General features: G+C 51.1%; 6 protein-coding genes across 6 annotated transcripts; 3 read left to right on the top strand and 3 right to left on the bottom strand.

Annotated features, from left to right (window-relative positions):
• Positions 1-3112: 3112 nt before the first annotated feature.
• POX_f07515 (uncharacterized protein) lies at positions 3113-5325 on the bottom strand (the record flags this gene model as incomplete). Its single annotated transcript, XM_050116310.1, has 8 exons — positions 3113-3151; positions 3409-3549; positions 3728-3930; positions 4100-4170; positions 4236-4255; positions 4405-4458; positions 4530-4645; positions 4731-5325. The coding sequence occupies 8 exons, from the start codon at positions 5323-5325 to the stop codon at positions 3113-3115; spliced, it is 1239 nt and encodes a 412-aa protein (XP_049966449.1).
• A 1412-nt stretch (positions 5326-6737) lies between these two features.
• Positions 6738-8433, bottom strand: POX_f07514 (uncharacterized protein; the record flags this gene model as incomplete). Its single annotated transcript, XM_050116309.1, has 5 exons — positions 6738-7220; positions 7341-7589; positions 7653-7697; positions 7746-8195; positions 8266-8433. 5 exons carry the CDS (start codon positions 8431-8433, stop codon positions 6738-6740), a joined length of 1395 nt encoding a protein of 464 aa, XP_049966448.1.
• A 1184-nt stretch (positions 8434-9617) lies between these two features.
• On the bottom strand, positions 9618-10780 carry POX_f07513 (Actin-related protein 2/3 complex subunit 4; the record flags this gene model as incomplete). The annotated part of the gene is made up of 11 exons (XM_050116308.1): positions 9618-9626; positions 9687-9731; positions 9789-9808; positions 9876-9898; positions 9962-10044; positions 10172-10213; positions 10274-10365; positions 10424-10521; positions 10581-10614; positions 10664-10724; positions 10778-10780. 11 exons carry the CDS (start codon positions 10778-10780, stop codon positions 9618-9620), a joined length of 510 nt encoding a protein of 169 aa, XP_049966447.1.
• A 339-nt stretch (positions 10781-11119) lies between these two features.
• POX_f07512 (Ubiquitin carboxyl-terminal hydrolase 7) lies at positions 11120-13012 on the top strand (the record flags this gene model as incomplete). Its single annotated transcript, XM_050116307.1, has 3 exons — positions 11120-11135; positions 11200-12861; positions 12948-13012. 3 exons carry the CDS (start codon positions 11120-11122, stop codon positions 13010-13012), a joined length of 1743 nt encoding a protein of 580 aa, XP_049966446.1.
• Positions 13013-13391: 379 nt separating this feature from the next.
• Positions 13392-14397, top strand: POX_f07511 (uncharacterized protein; the record flags this gene model as incomplete). Its single annotated transcript, XM_050116306.1, has 2 exons — positions 13392-13829; positions 14020-14397. The coding sequence occupies 2 exons, from the start codon at positions 13392-13394 to the stop codon at positions 14395-14397; spliced, it is 816 nt and encodes a 271-aa protein (XP_049966445.1).
• A 1386-nt stretch (positions 14398-15783) lies between these two features.
• Positions 15784-17957, top strand: POX_f07510 (uncharacterized protein; the record flags this gene model as incomplete). Its single annotated transcript, XM_050116305.1, has 7 exons — positions 15784-15924; positions 15993-16071; positions 16167-16225; positions 16296-16452; positions 16513-16892; positions 16970-17342; positions 17416-17957. 7 exons carry the CDS (start codon positions 15784-15786, stop codon positions 17955-17957), a joined length of 1731 nt encoding a protein of 576 aa, XP_049966444.1.
• Positions 17958-18013: the final 56 nt, after the last annotated feature.

Here is an 18013-nt window from a genome sequence, read left to right as displayed (position 1 = left end):
AAAAACAAAAAGGAAGAGGAAGAGGGAATAAAACCATCGTGTCGTGTGTCTCTGGTGACTAATGATAGCTCAAAACAAGAGGAATAGCGAGTCCCTACTGATCCCTTTCTCCATCTCTCTCTCTCCTCTCCACCTTTCAGGAATCACTGAATGACTGGACGGAAGCAAGCGCGCGCAGAACCATGCAGCCTCTCCGTCTGGAACGCTGCATCTTTCCTCGGACGTGAACGGCTCGGCTCCTTTCCAGAGCAGGAAGGTGCTTGGCTCGTGGTTCCCTCGGGATATTCAACTTTTTTTTTGAAAAAAAATTTCCTTGAACCTTTTTTTTTTGTGGCCTGTCAAGATTGCTCATTTGCTGATTTTCTTATCATGACCCTTTCTTTTCTTTGGTACTAGCGTATCGTGCTCCAAGATCAAAATGGATGCACTTGTATTTCCCTCCATCTCTTGGAATTCGTACCATTTGGAGAGACTTCCTATACACCCATGCTAGGAGTACATGTGGGAGGTAAGAGTCCAGATAGAAGTGAGACTTTGACAAGCCATAACCCACCACCGGACCTTCGGTCCCATCGTACATTGCACGGGCAGTCAGTCACCTCCTATCCTATTTGGCACACATTCTGTAGAATTGGACTACTTATTACCCCAAACAAAGAAAACTGGGGGGGGGGGGGGAAAGTCATCTCGAGTATCACAATCACGATCGAGTCATCCATCAAAAACCTTACCTGCCCAGCCCACCACCTTGAAAAGGGGACGCTCGGCAATAGACACCGCAGCGACAGCCTTCGTCCCTAGTCACATCAGTTGAAGAGTTGAGAATCATCATCATCATCATGATGCCCCAGACCGGGAAAACGACCGCCGGAGTCATGCCCCGGCCCAATGATCCAAGAATTGCTCAAGTGTGGGAGAGCAAGAAACCAGAGAGAGAAAAAAAAGGCAGAAAGAGATTCCACTCCGGTGCACCGGATGGTGGATGACAAGAAGAGGAGGAGGATTAGTCCAGGAAGAGGAAACGGTGGGTTTCGAAGATTGAAAAGGTGTCCAAGGTTTCACCTAGCGGGCGCGCCCGATAACGGGCCGAACGCGGCCGCGCGGGCGCTTGCGGTGGCAATTTTTGTTTTTGTTTTCCCATCGTTTTGGTATTGGAACTTGTTTTAGCGGGTTGGAGACGAGATGGTATGGTACTGTTCAGGTTACATGGTATCCTTTCCCAATTAAGAAATACCTACGGGATTGGAGGCCGTTTGGACGAACTAAGGAGCATTTATTTGGTGGGAATTGGAGGTTGATCAATGGGTATAGTAGTCGCCCCGTTTCTCTCTCTCTCTCTCTCTCTCTCTCTCTCTTGTCTGTTTCTGATGTAGTATCAGGCCGTCTTGGGATGGTACAGTATTTTTAGGGGGAGATGACACGAGAATAACCTTATCAAGGACCATGATATTGTTCACTCGTGGACTGGTAGGAAATGAATCTCTAGATATATTGTATTCAAGGCCCCCCAAAAAACGAGCAAAGACAAAGAGACCTCGAGAGGAAAGAAACTAACAAAAACAAAAAACTTGACCCTTAAGTGATCATCACCGTAGATTAGCACACTCTATTCCTAATCTACAGTCTACTACCCTCTACACCCGACTCTACAGCACAAAATACACCTTTTCATCTCGTCCTAAGCGTACCTGAAGACGCCAAAAAAAAGACCATTGCGGAGCCCTCCCCGGTCCTCAATCGATTATTAGACTGGCCGATCTCACCGTCAGCTTGGAAAGTCGATCTCAGGCTCGAGAATGTGGAGAAAAGCTGGAGGCTCCAGTCCAGGCGTTCAGGTCCTGGATTTCTCACCCGTTGTGCAGGGAATGCAACTAGTACTCAATCCCCCTCCGTCAGTCCGAGTGCGGCCGAAAGGCTGATGAGTTTGTAGGATCCAGGAAATAATGAAGGACTTCTCAGAAGTAAGCTAGTCAGATAGGTAGTAGGCTTGAGGAGTTGGGGGAGTCTTTGAAGACTAAGATGATGATTCCATGCACACACCCTTGACAAAGTCTAGGGTGTTGGGATTGTAAAAAGGATTGCTTGTCCTCGTCCTTTTGCAAGGACCAACTTCCGTCCTAAACTGTCACTCTGTATACTAGAGATTGATCAAGACTATACAGGCAATGGATCTCCCTCTCGTCCTTTACCTCAAAGATCCAACAATCTGCCCAGCGAATCTCTTTGGCAATCGGCTTGACAAAAATCTACGGTATCACGACTGGGCTGGTTTGGTAGAGTTGAACAACGAATAACAGGAGAAAAAAAATAATATCCACTGCACCAGAAGAAGAGCTCACTGTCCATCTGTACGTGAATGTACTGAAACAGTCTTCTGAAACGAAACATGTGTGGTCGCACTTTACCTCGGAAGGCTACGTAGTAACTGCCTAATATTGAATTGTTACGAACCTACTATCGAGCAAAGGTACCTTCCCGTCATACAGAATAATCCATGTCAGCAACACCGAAGGATTCAATCAGCTGTCTTCAACGATACGGGTGATTCGTGGCATCTCGCTGACCGACCCCTTGGCGCTGGAGCTGCAGCGATACAAAAGCCTCCGTAGGCTTGGCCTCGACTCTCTCCGCATCAATGTGGATGGCGATGCATGCAGGGTCTACAAGCAGGTTCGCCGTCCGGTGTCCAGTGTTCCACACATCCGGTAAGACGTTCTGAGTCCTTCCCTTCCTTATCAGGACTGGCCAGTCTCGGCGGGAGAATTTACCGTGACAGGTGCTTTTCCTGCCCCCCCCCCCTGGGCAATGCGAACTGGTCCAACCAAATTGATTCATCAAGTCTTAGACGTCTATTCTGGCCAGGCACGGATAGCACTTGACAGGCCGAGGATGATCCACTATGTCAAGAAGCCTGGGGAGGCTTTCTCCGAGATATTTGTCTTGCACGAATCAAGATGGATGAATTTTTCTCTATGCACAAGGAAGGAACTTGTATGCACCGATCATTCCCATTTGTTCTTTCAGGCCCTGGATATCGTCACTCTGAGGATTTCCCGCCAGTTCTAGTCTTTCCACCGCGTCAAAAGATGACAATAGATAAGGCTGGCATGGACTAAGGGTCCGGCATCACGACGTTGTTCAAATAAGTCACCTGTTTGATGTTCGCCACGGTCAGCGATCGTTTGTGTTTCTCTTTCCAATCGTGTTACACTATCGAGCGCATGGGTGGCTGTTTGACCCTCGACGCAGTAAAAGTATGGCACATGCAGCTCACGGAGCCGAGCCGGCTGTATCATTTCGATTGCAGAAATGGCTTGCCCCAGAGAAAACGATACCAGCAAAAGGCACGGTTATATTCAGAGGCAAGAGCTGGGGTTGGAGGGGAAGACCCAGGATGGGAAGACTTACAAATGGCTCTAGAATTTCGACGAGACTGGCAATCCGCGCCTGTGCGTTCGCCCCGAGGAGTTCTTCATCCGTCAGCGGCCGCGCAAGCGTAAAGCTGCGTAGCCGTAGCAGGAGAATGCTTTTGTGGTCTGCATCGTAACCCTACATCTCCCGAAGAGCATCACCCAGGGTTAGTAGAGAGATTATAGATGATTCAACCCAGCGAAGAAACAGAAAAAAAATTATCCGTGTCTATAAACACGCTTTGCGAGAGTTGGCCTCCTGCGACAGGCGGGTCTCCGGGCTCTTTGAAAGGGGTACACGCAGGGAACCCAGGTACCTTTGGTTTGGTCTTGAGAGCAGATTCTCGATTCGCATGAGCAAAAGCCTCCATGATTTCCTGGTCATCATCAGAAGCTCCATTGAGGAACTCCCGACGCAATGATGGTTCTCCGAGGACATCCAGCCAGCCATCCACATTCTCGTCAATGTCTTCTCTCAGGGCGGCCAGAGGCCCGGGTTCAGGACACCAGAGACCACAACCTATGTACGGATTCCCAATTCAATTAGCTCGAATATCCCAATTTTTTCGGGACGGAGTCCTGGGGTAAAGCTTCCGTGGGGACAGAAACTTTCTGCTAGAGATGTCGAAGCCCAAGCGGCGGAGCTAGCAATGGGGATCTGAGCATTTTTTTATAGCTTCATGACTAACCGAGGAAAGAAGAGCCGGGCTGGAAGTGCAGATAGTATGCAGCATACGGGCCCTTTCTACCCGTGCGAGACCTGAGGGGGATTTAGATCTTGAATCAACGGCAGACCCAGCTTTGGCGCCCCGGGTTTCAACTCACCACGCAGCTGAGAAATGATTCTATCAATGAGTCAGTTATGGAGGAGGACACAAACGGCTGTAGAAAAAAGATATGGAAGGAGGCTTTCTTTTCCGACCGTGACGCGCGTTGCCACATAGTGCATGCGACGCCCGACATTGAACGTTCTCGAGTGATGACCAGGGCGTACCTTGTATGGGAGGGGATTCTTGCTGAATCGGACATCTCGATGAATCCGGAAAATCTAGAGGTGCCTTTCATCAGATGGTGCAAATTCTTGACCGGATCGGACGCTTTCCGGACTACAGAACGCACCAGGTCCTTGACGGGTAGCTCGGGAATAGTCGTGTCCTTTTCTACGATCTTAGTGCTCAAGCTTTCCACAAAGCTTTCAAAGTCTTTCTTTGCCGCACGGTAATCCGGATCGTGTCCTGTGGGTGTCAACGTAAGACAAGAAGCTCTTCATTCTTCAGCGCCAAGGGCGAAGGGGGGTGAAGTTTGACAGGATCAGCCGACCTTTAAGCCATTCACGATCATTATTGTTGGTCAAGTCAATCAAGAACAGTCGGGTGTTCGGGTGCAACGTCTCATCTTGGTACGGCACTTTGCCAGGATCCCGCGCCTTGGGCTTCGGAATGAAGACCTCCTTCCCAGGTCCTAGGCCGGTGCGCACTCCCTCGCGCCAGAGCTCCTTGCCTTTGAGTAGGTCTTTATCGGTCACCGTGCCCCGAGCATTTTTCTTTGCCTTTGATCGGGATTTCGATTTGTCGTCTTCACTTTCACTTGCTTCCTCCGGTTCAGACTCATCTTCCGGCGACGCCTCGGATAGGTCACCTTCTTCTTCATAAGCCGACTCTGAATCGTCATCGTCAACCCCTCCAGGCTCGCTGGACTCACTCGGAGCGGATTCCAGTTCGGCAGAGCTCTCAGGTTCAAAGTATTTGCTCTTCTTGGCTGTAGATTTGACTGACGGATCTGCCAGCGCTGGGTTGGATTTGGCTCTTTTGGTTTCCGCCTGCGAAGCTGACAGTCTAGCTGAAGCGCGTCTCTTTGGCGCCGTTCCAGACGCCGGTGGCGAAGTCGGCGCGGCCTTTGACGACCGTCGCGGCATGATTTATGTTACAGCCGTGGGGAGGGGGAGCTGAAGCAGGTAAAGGGATGTTGATATAGCCGCAACCCTTGCTGCAAGCTAATCTCGTCGCGTGCCCGAGCTAAAATGGCGTCACTAGCTGCCCGTGCTTTTCGGTACTTGGCGGCTCTGGACTTGCGGCTCGCGCCGATCAGATTTTCTCCACAATTCGGTGGATGCCCTTAGCACCTCCGGTTGGTACATTGAAAAGGGGACTGGAGCTCGATTGCAAGTCGAGGATGGTAGCTTGGAGAAGATGAGCTGGAGTCAAGTGAGCAAAATGACGTGGACAAGCTCTCACCTTCCTATCGGCTCATATGAAATGCTTGCTTTCGAGGGCTGGGGTTTCGACGTATTCAGGGGGGGTCCCTCACATGGATCGAACCTGATTCCAGTGGGTTGAGATAGTTCCAATGACTGATTCTCCCATTCACTAGGCGAAATTATGTCTCTTCGTGCTCGTCAGTAATCAATGTCTCTTCATTGATTGCTTGTGAGTTCGATTTGGGCGCTATCGCTCAGTTGGTTGGAACTTCGTGAGTGATTTCGTGACGAGTAAACAAAGGAATGCTGAGGTCGCGGCCCTTGAGGTTACCAGTTCAGTCCGTCCAATGCATCATTGCTCGACGACCTTCACCCACTAGGGGCTTTCTCTCACACTTGGTGAAGCTTTTGAGAGGACCAGCCTTGGATTATTGTTTCATATTGCAGCGTGGCTCTGCTGGACTTTGCCTAGTGTGTCCGGGATAGATGCAGACATAATCATCTATCGAACAAGCCTTCGCCCTTATGATAAGCACGAGAGCTCTTCAGGCGACATACCAGTACTTCGAGCCTGCAGCCTACACATAATTCACCTACTTTACAGTGTCCTTCGTTAATACCTCTCGATTGGCGATATAGTAAACGATAATTGAATCACCAGTGAGATGAACCATGGCCAATTATCATTTAAACAGATTAAAAATCAAAGCAATTCCAATTCACTAGACTGAACCATGGTCGGAAGCACAAGCAGGGGCCAATTGTGTCGACCCGTCTTGTACCTCGACAATGGCCCGCAACGAAAGGCGGGAACTACCTATGGATCTGTGAATTGGAAAAGCAAAAACAGAAAGCAAGAGCAGAAAAGAAAAGCAAAAACACAAAGCAAAAACGCTAAGTAAAAACAGAAAGCAAGGTCAGATGAGACGAAGATGAGAACTCATCAGCATTTTCCTGTTGATCATCAACCGTCAAACGTCAGATTGTCATAGATCGTTGGAAATTAGCCGGACGAGCCAACCTCATCCACACCATCATCTCCTTGCACAAGGTCCGGCAAAGACAGCCCCGAGTTGACATATGACGGCTCAGGGAGATGCCTTCGACCTCACCAAGCTCTCCCAGCGTGATCATCCTTCCCAGGATGGTCCGTCGCGCCGGCTATGGAGGAACAAGGCGTGTCGTTGCCGCCTCGATGGTTCCGAGAGGAACCGCTCGTGAAATGAGCGAGGAACTAAAGGCCGAGCAGCCGCCGAAGCAACTGCAACGGTCACATCCCCGCTGTTGTCATGGGTAGCAGACACCTGTGGTGCCTGCGAAGTCTGCTCACGGTTGGCAGACGGAGACGAACGCGAAGCGGCGCTTGCGGGAGCCGCAGCAGACTGCATCAGCAAGCCACTGCGCTGGACATTGTAGCCAGCCACAAGCAGCTGCCGAAGGACCTCCTTCTCGGCGCTGACAGCCGCGGCGTAGCTAATCGCCTTGGCTGCATTGTCCTCCCAGCCGAACCACCACTCGCCGTACAGGGCGCAGTTTCCACGGCTGACCTCGTATGGGTAGAGGCCACGAGGGAGAGCCAGTGGGCGGCCCAGAGCGATCAGCGACCCATACAGCTATTCAACAATGAATTAGTCTGAGTTATGAACGCTTTTGATCTCTACTCAAACTTACATCCAATGCCCCGATATCGTATGGGCGCAGCCAGGTTAGGGTATCGAAGGGAAATATGCAACCGCCTGGGGGTGCATTCGGTTGAGGATCTGCACGTCCTCGGTGACCTCCGCAAGCACGTACTTCATGCGGGGGGTGAATGCAGGGCATTGGATACCGGCATTCAGTAGTTCGGACACTAGTCGCTGGTCCAAACCGACGTCGCGTTTGCGCTTCAGTCGTTCCACCAGAGCAGCGATCATCTCCTTCAAGGTCACAAAGAGCTTGTTGCGGGTATGCACAGTGTACATGTCGGCCGCGTACCAAGGGAACTAGGACAAGAAAAATCTTTCAGCAAATGTCAGACGCGTGAAGAGAATCTGGGGGTATCTTACCATCCAAATGGTGCTGATGATCGACTCGTATGGACGCTGAGGAACCTTTGATGAAAAATGCTCTGATTATGAATACAAATTTAGCATACTGACCTGACCTTGGCAATTGGAGGGAACACAGGCACGCACTCGGTTAGGCTCACGCGCATGGCGGGCCGTGCAAAAGAGTTCCTCATCGGTGAGAAATCCATCAAAGCCAGTTGACCAAAACTCATCTTCACGCTTTAGCACCTGCACAGGACGGCCCCTCTCCCACTTGATACCTTTCGTCAGGGGGAAGACCGCTTTCATGAGGGCATCCGGAGAGCTCATGGTGACCTCAATGAGACGATTGCCCATGCGGGGGCCTTGATGGCCGTCGTTGCGATTTGAATCCGCTGGATGGCCTCTTTCAGCATCAATGTCCGATGCAAACTCGACGTAGCAGTCTGTGGTCTTGCCGGTAGAGCGTTCCATGAGGATGTGAATGGGCCAGTTCTCTGTGAGGCGGGCAGTCTGTCCGAAGAGCTGTTTCACTTCTTGACGCGTAACACCATAAGGGGCCTAGCTCACAGTCAGTCAAGTCAACACAGCAGAAGACCAGATGAGTCCAGAGCACAAGAAGTCATCTTACATTTTCGATCTTGACGACAGCAGGACAAGATCGCAGGCTGGTATCAACATCGCATCCAATAGGGCACGCCTGGGGTGCCTGTATCTCATCAACTGACATGGTGTAGAAGGCCTCTGCCTGTGTTCTGTACTTGTAGGGTAGGAAAGGGTCTGTAGGAAAGTGAAACATCGTGGAAGGTGTGTGCAGCGGAAGTATTTCTGTTGCAGAAAAAAGCTCAGCTTCACTAGGATGGTTGTGAAAAAGGAAGTCTTGGAGTGGGTGAGTGAGAGAATGGGAAGTAGGAGGAGGGAGGAGAAGTGAAGGTGAGGAATTTATGGGGAGTCTGAGGCACTGGATGCTTGCTTCCTCATGGTCAATATCAGACTCGGTGGTGCTAGTGTCTTCTACAGAACTGTAGACAAACACTGCAGGCGCCGACTTTGCATAGCTGCCTGAAGTCTTCAGTGCCGCCTTGTGGTCCTCCAGTAACAGCACGTCCCGAGAGACTAATGAGACGAGCTCGAAATCATGCTGTAGACTGTCAACCGATGGTTCCACGGTCGTCTCTGGCTCTGCCTGTGGGCTCGAGTCTGCCTGCAAGGCTGTTGAATCTCATGATGCACGGTCAGTATCTATCTGATTCTGATCACAAAATACCAGGTCAAAAGATCAGACAAGAGACCAGACAGCCTTCATCCTTTCCTGTCACATTAGGAAATGGCCATACGTACCATCCAACCAGCTCTGCACACGAGATGCTTTATCGATCATTCTGCTCACGAGCTTTGTCCTTTATCTCCACGCAGTGATATGTTTTGGCCACGAACAGTTGCGGAGAGATTCAGAAAGTAGATGGAAGGAAGAGCGTGTGCGTGGATGGAAGGGGAGGAAGAGCGTGGCAGTTGGTAGCAAACAACGACTCTTAGGGCTTGTTTCCCAAACGGGCAAACCCCACGACCCAACACTCTTCTCACCACTTGAGCACTTTGGAAACGCATGGAACGCTGACCATGTGAGCGGGGCGCCGTGAATTCACGAGTGATCATTCTGAGAGTCCACCGACAGAAGACAATTAGTTTCTCTTGGATGATTCCATGTCCAAAGCACAAATGCACAATCTCAAGATATTTGAAACAAGCGGTCTATCAACGAGATGGTTGTCACATCATTATCGTCCAATGAAAGCCGGTGAGTATCTCGATCGTCCGGACGTTTATTAAGCATACGTAAAACCAAGCCTTGCTTCGAATCTGAATATATTGAAATCTGTCTAAGCCCCGATGAGGCCTAGTTTACTCGAGGAGATTGGAACGGAACATGTCTGTCTCATCGAGTGGCTCGGCACTGCCGAAACCAGACGAGATTTTTCGCATTTAGTCAAACTAGATTTATGTCAGCAGAGATCACATAAGGGCTACGGTCATGCGGAGGGCCAATCCTACAGGAGTCAGGAACGATTCAGCGACGAAACGAGCACGGGCATTAAGCTAGAATTGTCAGTATTCATCTGTCTCGCCACAAATTGGGGTCCATGGCAATCATACGAAAAGCTTCATCTCGGAAACTAAGAACGGAATAGTGTCAGTCAATCGGTTGTCGTCCCATATGAGAATTGGGAATGGAACACATACTCTCTTTGTCAACTTCCTCCATGCTGTACGTATCATTAGTACCATGGTCTTCTCAGAGGCGAAGGCTAGAACAGCGTTTGACCTACAATTGAATGACAAAGTCCACGAGTTTGTGCTTCAGCATTGCCTCGGTGTGTGCATTGGTAATCAGGAATGAGATATCATAGCCCTGTTCAACGTGTCAGAGCTGCGGGATGGGAACAGATCGAATTGCCGCATCGAAACATTGCCAATCGTTTCCTCCTCCTCCGCCGGGAAATAGGCAGGTAGAATTGACAGTGTGGAGTGTTACATACTGGCATAGGCTTCCTTCGGAGGATGAAAAATGACTCGGCGCGCTAAAAAGTCTTGTTAAGGAGAGCTCAATTCCATGTGCCAAATTGCCAAGTGCGTCTAACCTGAGTCAAGAAGCGTGTGAATTTATGTACTAGAATGTGTTCGATCTCATCGGCCTGCTTGATTCGAATAGAAAAGCGGACAGAGTTGACACCTGAGCGTGTCAGCACATCGCGAGAAAGTGGTTCGGCAAGGGCGTTTTGGCGACTGACTAGGTTCAATAAGGACCTTCTCGTGCTCGTTGCGACTGATTGTGACAGGATTCAGAATGAGTTCCGGAGAGCTTGCTGCCTCCACCTCGGGTACATTGCTGAGAGTATAAATCAGTATCTGGGTAGGTTCTCGTGCTCGGACTTAGTCTCATCGTACTGGCGCTCGCTCGTCTGGGATGCGAAATTGGACACTGTTCAAATAAGCTTGGGGTTCATGATACATATGCGATGTATACTTACCTGCTAGAGCAGCAGTGAGACTCACGCGAACACACTGCAAATAGGGGCGGAGACTTTGCGACTTGTTTGGGGGTTAGTATCGGAGTTTAGAGCTGTTTTGGTGAGAGAACGTACCATGATGGGCAGTGTGATCGATATCTTTGCAGCTTTCCGACGGTGATGAAGCCAAGAAACAGATCCTGAATACCTTTCCTGTCAACTGAGGCCAACGGTAATTGAAAATGATTCCCCAATTGAACCGTATTACCGAACTAGACAACAGGAGATGGAGGGGCCGCGAGCGGAGGATCCGCGCCTCCAAGCCGCACCGCGGGAAGGCGGTGACGTAGCGTTTCGTTTTCTGCCCCACGCCTTTCGAGCACCTTCCCCGGGGACGTCGAGCTTGCTTCTCTTTAACAAGCCGTATCATCTTCTCTGGTTCCCCGAATCGTCTTGGCTTTTCATCGATTTTGCAACATGGCTTCCATACCCAGTGAGTCCAAAAGATGATGACTGTACAAAACGCTACGAGCTGTGATGACTGACCCCGCTTTCAGTTATCGTCAAACACGCGGGCAAGCGCCACGAAGTCGACCTCGATCCCGAAGCCAACGGTGAAACATTAAAATATCAGCTATTCTCTCTGACCGGTGTCGAGCCTGAGCGACAAAAGCTTTTGGTAAAAGGTGGTCAGCTTAAGGATGACACCCCTCTGGCATCCCTTAAGGCCAAGCCAGGGCAGATGTTTATGATGATGGGCACGCCATCCGGAGCCCAGGGAGCTGCGGACCTTGGGCGCCCCAAAGAAGCTGTGAAGTTCTTGGAAGACATGACAGAGGCGGAGGTTGCGCAACAAGAAGGTGCCACTCCTGCTGGACTGCAAAATTTGGGCAACACGTGCTATCTCAACTCCACTCTCCAAACACTACGGGGCGTTCCAGAGTTGCAGGAAGAGCTTCAGCGATACCAGTCTGGTGGCAGCTCAGGGCGCTCCAATCTTGCAGATCTGAGCAGCTTTGGTTTGAGTGGCTTGGGTGGCTCCACTGATCTAACTGCTTCCTTGAGGGATTTGTTTAAGCAGATGTCCGAGACCCAGGAAGGTGTTCCACCCCTCATGTTCCTCAACGCTCTGCGAACAGCTTTCCCACAATTCGCTCAGCGTGACAGAAACGGGCACGGCTATGCGCAACAAGATGCGGAGGAAGCGTGGTCGCAGATTGTGAATCAACTACGAAACAAGCTCACCATCTCTGACGGTTCTGGTGATTCCTCCTTTGTTGACAAATACATGGCCGGTCGTTTTGACTCGGTGACCGAGTGTAACGAAGCCGGAGCCAAGGAGGCGGGTGAAGAATCAACCAAATCGTCCGACATGTTCTTCAAACTCGATTGCCATATCGGCAAGGAGACCAATCATCTTCACGATGGCATCATGGCAGGGTTGGAGGAGCAGATCGAGAAGCAGTCCCCATCCCTAGGCCGCAATGCTCTTTACACTAAGCGGTCACGCATCTCCCGTCTACCAAAATATCTTACTGTGCACTTTGTGCGGTTTTTCTGGAAGCGTGAGACTCAGAAAAAAGCAAAAATTATGCGTAAGGTCACGTTCCCCGCTGAGCTCGATGCTGTGGAGTTCTGCACCGAGGAGCTGAGGAGTCAGCTCGTTCCTATTCGCGACAAGGTCCGTGAGATTCGCAAGGATGAGGTGGACCTTGAGCGATCCCGCAAGCGCCAGAAATTGAGCAATCAGCGGACAGAAGAACAAAAGAAGGCGGAAGAGGCGGACGCTCAGGCAAGCAAAGAGCCTATGCAAAAGAAGAAGGAGGTCGCCGAGGGCAAGACCAAAGCCAATGACAATGATGGTGACGTCAACATGGAGGAGAATTTCAAGACGGATGCCGAGTATGAAGCAGAGAAGCTCCAAGAGATTACGGCTGCTAAGAAGGAGTTGTACGAGCTGATCAAGCAGCATTCCTCTGGCGACAGCGGCAACAATCAATCTGGCTTATACGAGCTTCGTGGCGTGATCACCCACCAGGGTGCCAGCGCTGACAGCGGTCACTACACCGCATATGTGAAGAAGCAGGCACGGAAGTCGAGCAGCCCTCAGACTGGCGACAAGCGTCGTGACGACGAAGAAGATGGCAAGTGGTGGTGGTTCAACGACGACAAGGTTACCGAGGTTGAGGCTGAGAAGATTGAGACCCTTGCTGGTGGTGGTAAGTCAATCCCAGATTCAAATTCCGCAAGGTTTGGGGCAGGTAGGGGAGCTGTTTCAAAATTCGAGCTGCTGACGTTTTCTTAGGCGAATCTCATTCTGCTCTGATTCTTCTCTACCGAGCCATTGAGCTACCCGCTCTTGAGCAGTGATTGCTCAAAGCTGTTCAAGCCCAACGATTCATACGCTGCAGACCGTCATCTTCGCGGCAAGCAATATGGTTTCGGGTCTTCGACGTGACGAAGATGATGGACATAGATCAGTATACTTAGACATGAACAACCAAGACTACAACGCTACATTCCCGTTCTGTATTTTTCAGCGACTGAACTTTTTGTTGCTTGTGTTTACAAAAACGAAAATGAATTGTGTTGCAATCTTAACACAAGGACCGAGGTAACGAAGGGGTGGACTTTCTAGCCCCATCTATCAGATAACCTGTAAGATCACGTGAGGCAACTCAATACACGTGGTGCTGCAATGGTCCACTTCAACTTCCCTCTCACCAAGTGACCTGGAGATGTGATTGAAATGCAACCTCGAGGAGTTTTTCAGCTTTTTCTGCGGGCGCGGGCCCAGGAGATTTGTCGGGCCTCGAGAACTGTGTCTGCGCCCAAGCTTTCGTTGCGAAATGTTCACAGTACTGGCGTATCCACGAGCACCTCGGCTCGGTCGTCGCGCTGGACGCGCCGACTGATTTACGGTGCTATTTTCGGAGCTCTCGGGATGAGTGCTGGAAAATGGATGGACAAAAAAATTGCTGAGCCGCCAATCCCTGGTACACCGGAAGACAGGTTGCAAATGCAGGATATCCAGCATGTGTTCGACAACGGACTCCCGATCGTGCAAAAGCTCCGCAGTAACCCCGATTTTGTGGAAATGGGCGTCTACGAGAATTACTCGGAAGAGAGCAAAAAGCACCGATTGACAACAGGCCCGTTGACCGGCAGTAGAGGCTTTGGATTGCAGGTCAGTGGTTGTCATTCCTTTCAGCTGTGTTTCCCTTCCCCTTTCCTTCTCCCTTTCTTCCCAGTATGGACGGTGAAGTCCCTGTTGCGGATGCGGGATGGCGCTAGGGGATTCAGCAAGCCACGATTGGTTCTCACGACGACCGAGGCTGGGTCACTTGCTCAATTCTGACCTTTCTTGCTGTTCATAGAGGGTTTTTTGGAATGAAAAGGAACATCAACTGGTGACTGTGGTCTTCATGGGGTCGGGCGTCGAAGGTTGGCCCACCATGGTACACGGCGGTGCCATTGGCACGATTATTGACGAGAACCTTGGTCGTGCTGCCTTGCGACACTTTCCGGCACGAACAGGTGTGACTGCCAATCTCAATCTCAACTATCGCGCGCCTGTCTACTCCGACAGCTTTTACTCGATCCATTCGACCATTGATCTGGACCGTAGCACAGACCGCAAGGGCTATGTCAGTTGTACCCTCCGGGACATGACTGGGCGGACTTGCGTTGAGGCCAATGCTCTGTTTGTTGTTCCCAAGCGGCTTAAGCTTGCGAAGCTAGGCGACTCGTTCTAACACCATTCCTGATCATCCACGGCCACCTTGTGCATCGGAGGATCGGATTACGCATCGGATCCATTCGTACGGTTTCTATTCTCTCTCAAGCAGCAAGATTCGGCAGTGAAGATCCCTCGTGGATAATGGGTCACTTGATCTCTCGAGGCAGTTGTTTTTGGTTCGCAGTACTGCCCAAGACTCGGGAAGGCGCAGCGGCTAAGTGACCAGGTCGTTTCTTTGCGGTCATAAAATTGGAAAGACCCATCTCATGCCGCCGGGGTGTCGTACATGCAGGTCTTAAGCAGCGACCCTCGGGATAGCTCACCCTGTTCTCATTGGAAGGAGCATCTCCCGACTTTCGTCGAGCCTCGTACTTTGAACCACGTGTACAAATAGAGTTTCAACTTTGTTTTCCATCTTCTGCGGCGAGATGCGGAGGTTCTGATCATGCTCCAGCCCACCCCCTCCCCCTTTACCTCATCCCTTTGCAGGCTTTTCATTCTAGACGATATCATCATCCTCTTGAAAAACACACTGCTCTCGGGGATGAGCCACTATGACGGGCGCTTCTCTGGGGGAGGAGGTAGAGTCCACATTAGGAGCGAACGAGGCGACTGGGGATCGGCCAACCACGATGGGCCGTGAGCGACCAAGCAAGCTTATCCATCACTCGGCCAGGGTTGGACGAGTTCCACTAGAGTCACACCAGTCCCTCTGGCCCCAAGGCTGTCTCCAGTTCTCAGCTCTCCTCGAATGCCGGATTAGGTTACAATCTCGGGGCTGACCCCCATTGTGGTACTCTCTTCCGGCCAAGCGGGGGATCGAGGCCCGCAGGTCAATGAAGGCATCCACCCTCTCCACGATTCCCCCGCATTTCACCTCTGGCCAACGGCCCAACTTGCCTCCCTCAGACGCCTACCAAGTACTCAAGACTTCCAAGAATCGGTTGGCAAATGCTTAGACTGCCTCGGTATTTTCCTCGATTTTGATTCTGTCTCGCCGGCTATCGCTTATATCCCCCCTCCAACTCAATTTGACCCGCATTTCTGATCATCTCTTCCTGCGAGCTTAGCTTCTGCCCATTGGCCGCCATCACAATGGAGAATCACCTACGCCAGACACCGGTGTGGACCTGCTGATGACTCCTTCGGTGCCACATCATCCAAGGGAGCTGCTAGTTGAAGACTAGGCTCTACTTTTCATCATGGTCAGGAGGTCCCTAGATTAGAAGTTATAACTCTTGCCTCTCCCCGCTCGAAGTGATCGGCGTGGCAAAGGTGGGAGAATCGTAACCTCCTCATCCAGTACAGTCTGCCCATTTTATCATCTCAATCTTGCACCTACTCCCTGCAAACCACTCTCGCCTGTTATTCCGACGCCGTAGTTATCACCCATCGGCCCATCATGACTGGGTCTGTGGACATACACAGCCCGCCGCATGGCGACGAAAAGGTCGCCATGCAGCACCGTGAGAATATACGCCATGTCGATGGCGATGTCAGCTCGAATGAAGCCCAGCCTCATGAGTCTGAACAAGATGTTCCGGTCAGTGAATCCTGTCGGGTGCATGCAACCGTGTTCGAATAGTCCCATTAACACATAGAGGGGACTAGATGACTTTCCGCCGATTTATGGGATTTGCGGCAATGGCTTTCCTGTGGACTGGCAGTCAGATTCCTGTTTATCTCTTCGGTAAGTGAGCAATTGATTTGTCCCTTTTCGTCTCCTGGCTCTCCTCTCCCCTGGTCTCTTTTTCTCGTGGCAATGGCTAAAGGAACCTTCTTCAGGCGGTATTCCTCCCTACATTTACGCGTCAATCGGTGGAGCTGATCGCTGGATCTGGTTTGTAAGTTCATCCCCAGACACAACATGGTCGGCAATTCGGCCGTTTCGAGCCATGGCTGATCATTGCTCAGGTCCTTGCAAACTTGCTTGCCTTGGCAGGTGTTTGTCCGTTTGTCGGCTCTCTATCAGATTTGATCGGTCGCCGATATGTTGCCATCCTCGGTGCCTCTCTCGTCTGTCTAGGAATGATTGTCAGCAGCACGGCAAACACCATGAACATTTTCATTGGTAGGTTGACAGGGCTGCTTTCTTTTGTGCAGTCATGATCTGGGCTGACCGATTCGGCAGCTGGAATGGCCATCGCCGGTGCTGGAGCGGGTGTCAACGAGCTGACTGCCTTGGCGGCGACGTCGGAAATGGCTCCCACCCGTAAGCGTGGTGTCTATGTCGCTGTGCTTATCTTCACAATCTTGCCCTTCTGTCCTTCGGTTCTCTGGGCCCAGCTCATCGCAGCTCACAGCAGTTGGCGCTATGTTGGCGCCTTTTGCGGCGCATGGAGTGGCTTTGGTCTCCTCATCACGGTCCTCTTCTACAAGCCTCCTCCCCGAACTAACTCTGTTGGTCTGAGCCGTCGTGAGGTCATCAGCCGCATTGACTTTTTCGGTGGATTTCTCAGCATTGTTGGTCTGATCCTGTTCATGGCTGGCATGCAATGGGGCGGTTATATGGTAAGCTTCCATGGGGTCCGAGGTTGTCATTCTCTCCTGGACGCATCTAACTCCATGTCGCTTGTGTCTTGTCTCAGTATTCATGGGGCTCCGCTCACGTTCTGGCCCCCCTGATTCTCGGTTTTTTGATGCTGGTGGCCTTTGGCTTTTGGGAAGTCTACGGCGCCAAGTACCCGATCTTCCCAACTCGTCTGAAGCAGGAACCTCGCACGCTCGGTCTGACCCTGGTCATCACCTTCATCTCGGGAGCTAATTTCTTCTCCGTCATCATGTTCTGGCCTACCGAATCTTTCAACGTTTACGGACACGATCCCATTGGTGTCGGTGTTCGCAGTCTTCCAGTTGGTTTTGGTATCTTGGCAGGTGCCTGCATTGTGCTTGTCCTTCTCAGTGTGTTCCGCGGACACAACAAAGAGCTCCTCATTATCAGTAGTATTCTCATGACTGCTGGTGAGTTTTGGCATGGGGTCTTGCAAGCCCCTTCCCACACAAAAGGTATCGGCATACTAATTGGACTGCTTAGGTTGCGGTGCCCTTGCGGTCGGTCGCGTTGACAATATGTACCAATTGTGGGGTATCCTCACTCTCGCGGGACTTGGAATTGGTGGCATCGTCGTTCCTGCCTCGATTATCACGACGATCATCTGCCCCGACGATCTGATCGCTACGATATCTGCCCTCACCCTTTCGATTCGTGTGGTCGGTGGAAGCGTCGGCTACTGTATCTACTACAACGTCTTCATCTCCAAGTTCATCCCGGCAGCACAGCACTACATCGGCGGAGTGATGGTGACGGAATTGAACATTACGAGTGTCGAGGCCATCACGGAAGTCATCGAGCTGACTGGAGCATCGCTCTTGACCGAAATCCAGAAGATTCCTGGCATTGCCGGCAATGAAACTGCTTACCAAATGGTGGTCGGCGCCGGTCAGATCGCCTATGCTGAGGCCTACAAATGGGTGTATTATGTCAGTATCGCATTTGGTATTGTTTCCATCGTGGCGGCATGCTTTTTGGGGGACATTACCAAGTACATGAATGATCATGTGGCTGTTGTGATGTGAGGGAAACGAAGCAAAAAAATCTCCACCTGCCGAGAACATGATACGCTCTACCTTGT

Source organism: Penicillium oxalicum, chromosome VI (genome assembly GCF_001723175.1).
Source record: "Penicillium oxalicum strain HP7-1 chromosome VI, whole genome shotgun sequence".
Taxonomy (NCBI): Eukaryota; Fungi; Ascomycota; class Eurotiomycetes; order Eurotiales; family Aspergillaceae; genus Penicillium; species Penicillium oxalicum.
This window is presented reverse-complemented; position numbering and strand designations above follow the sequence as displayed.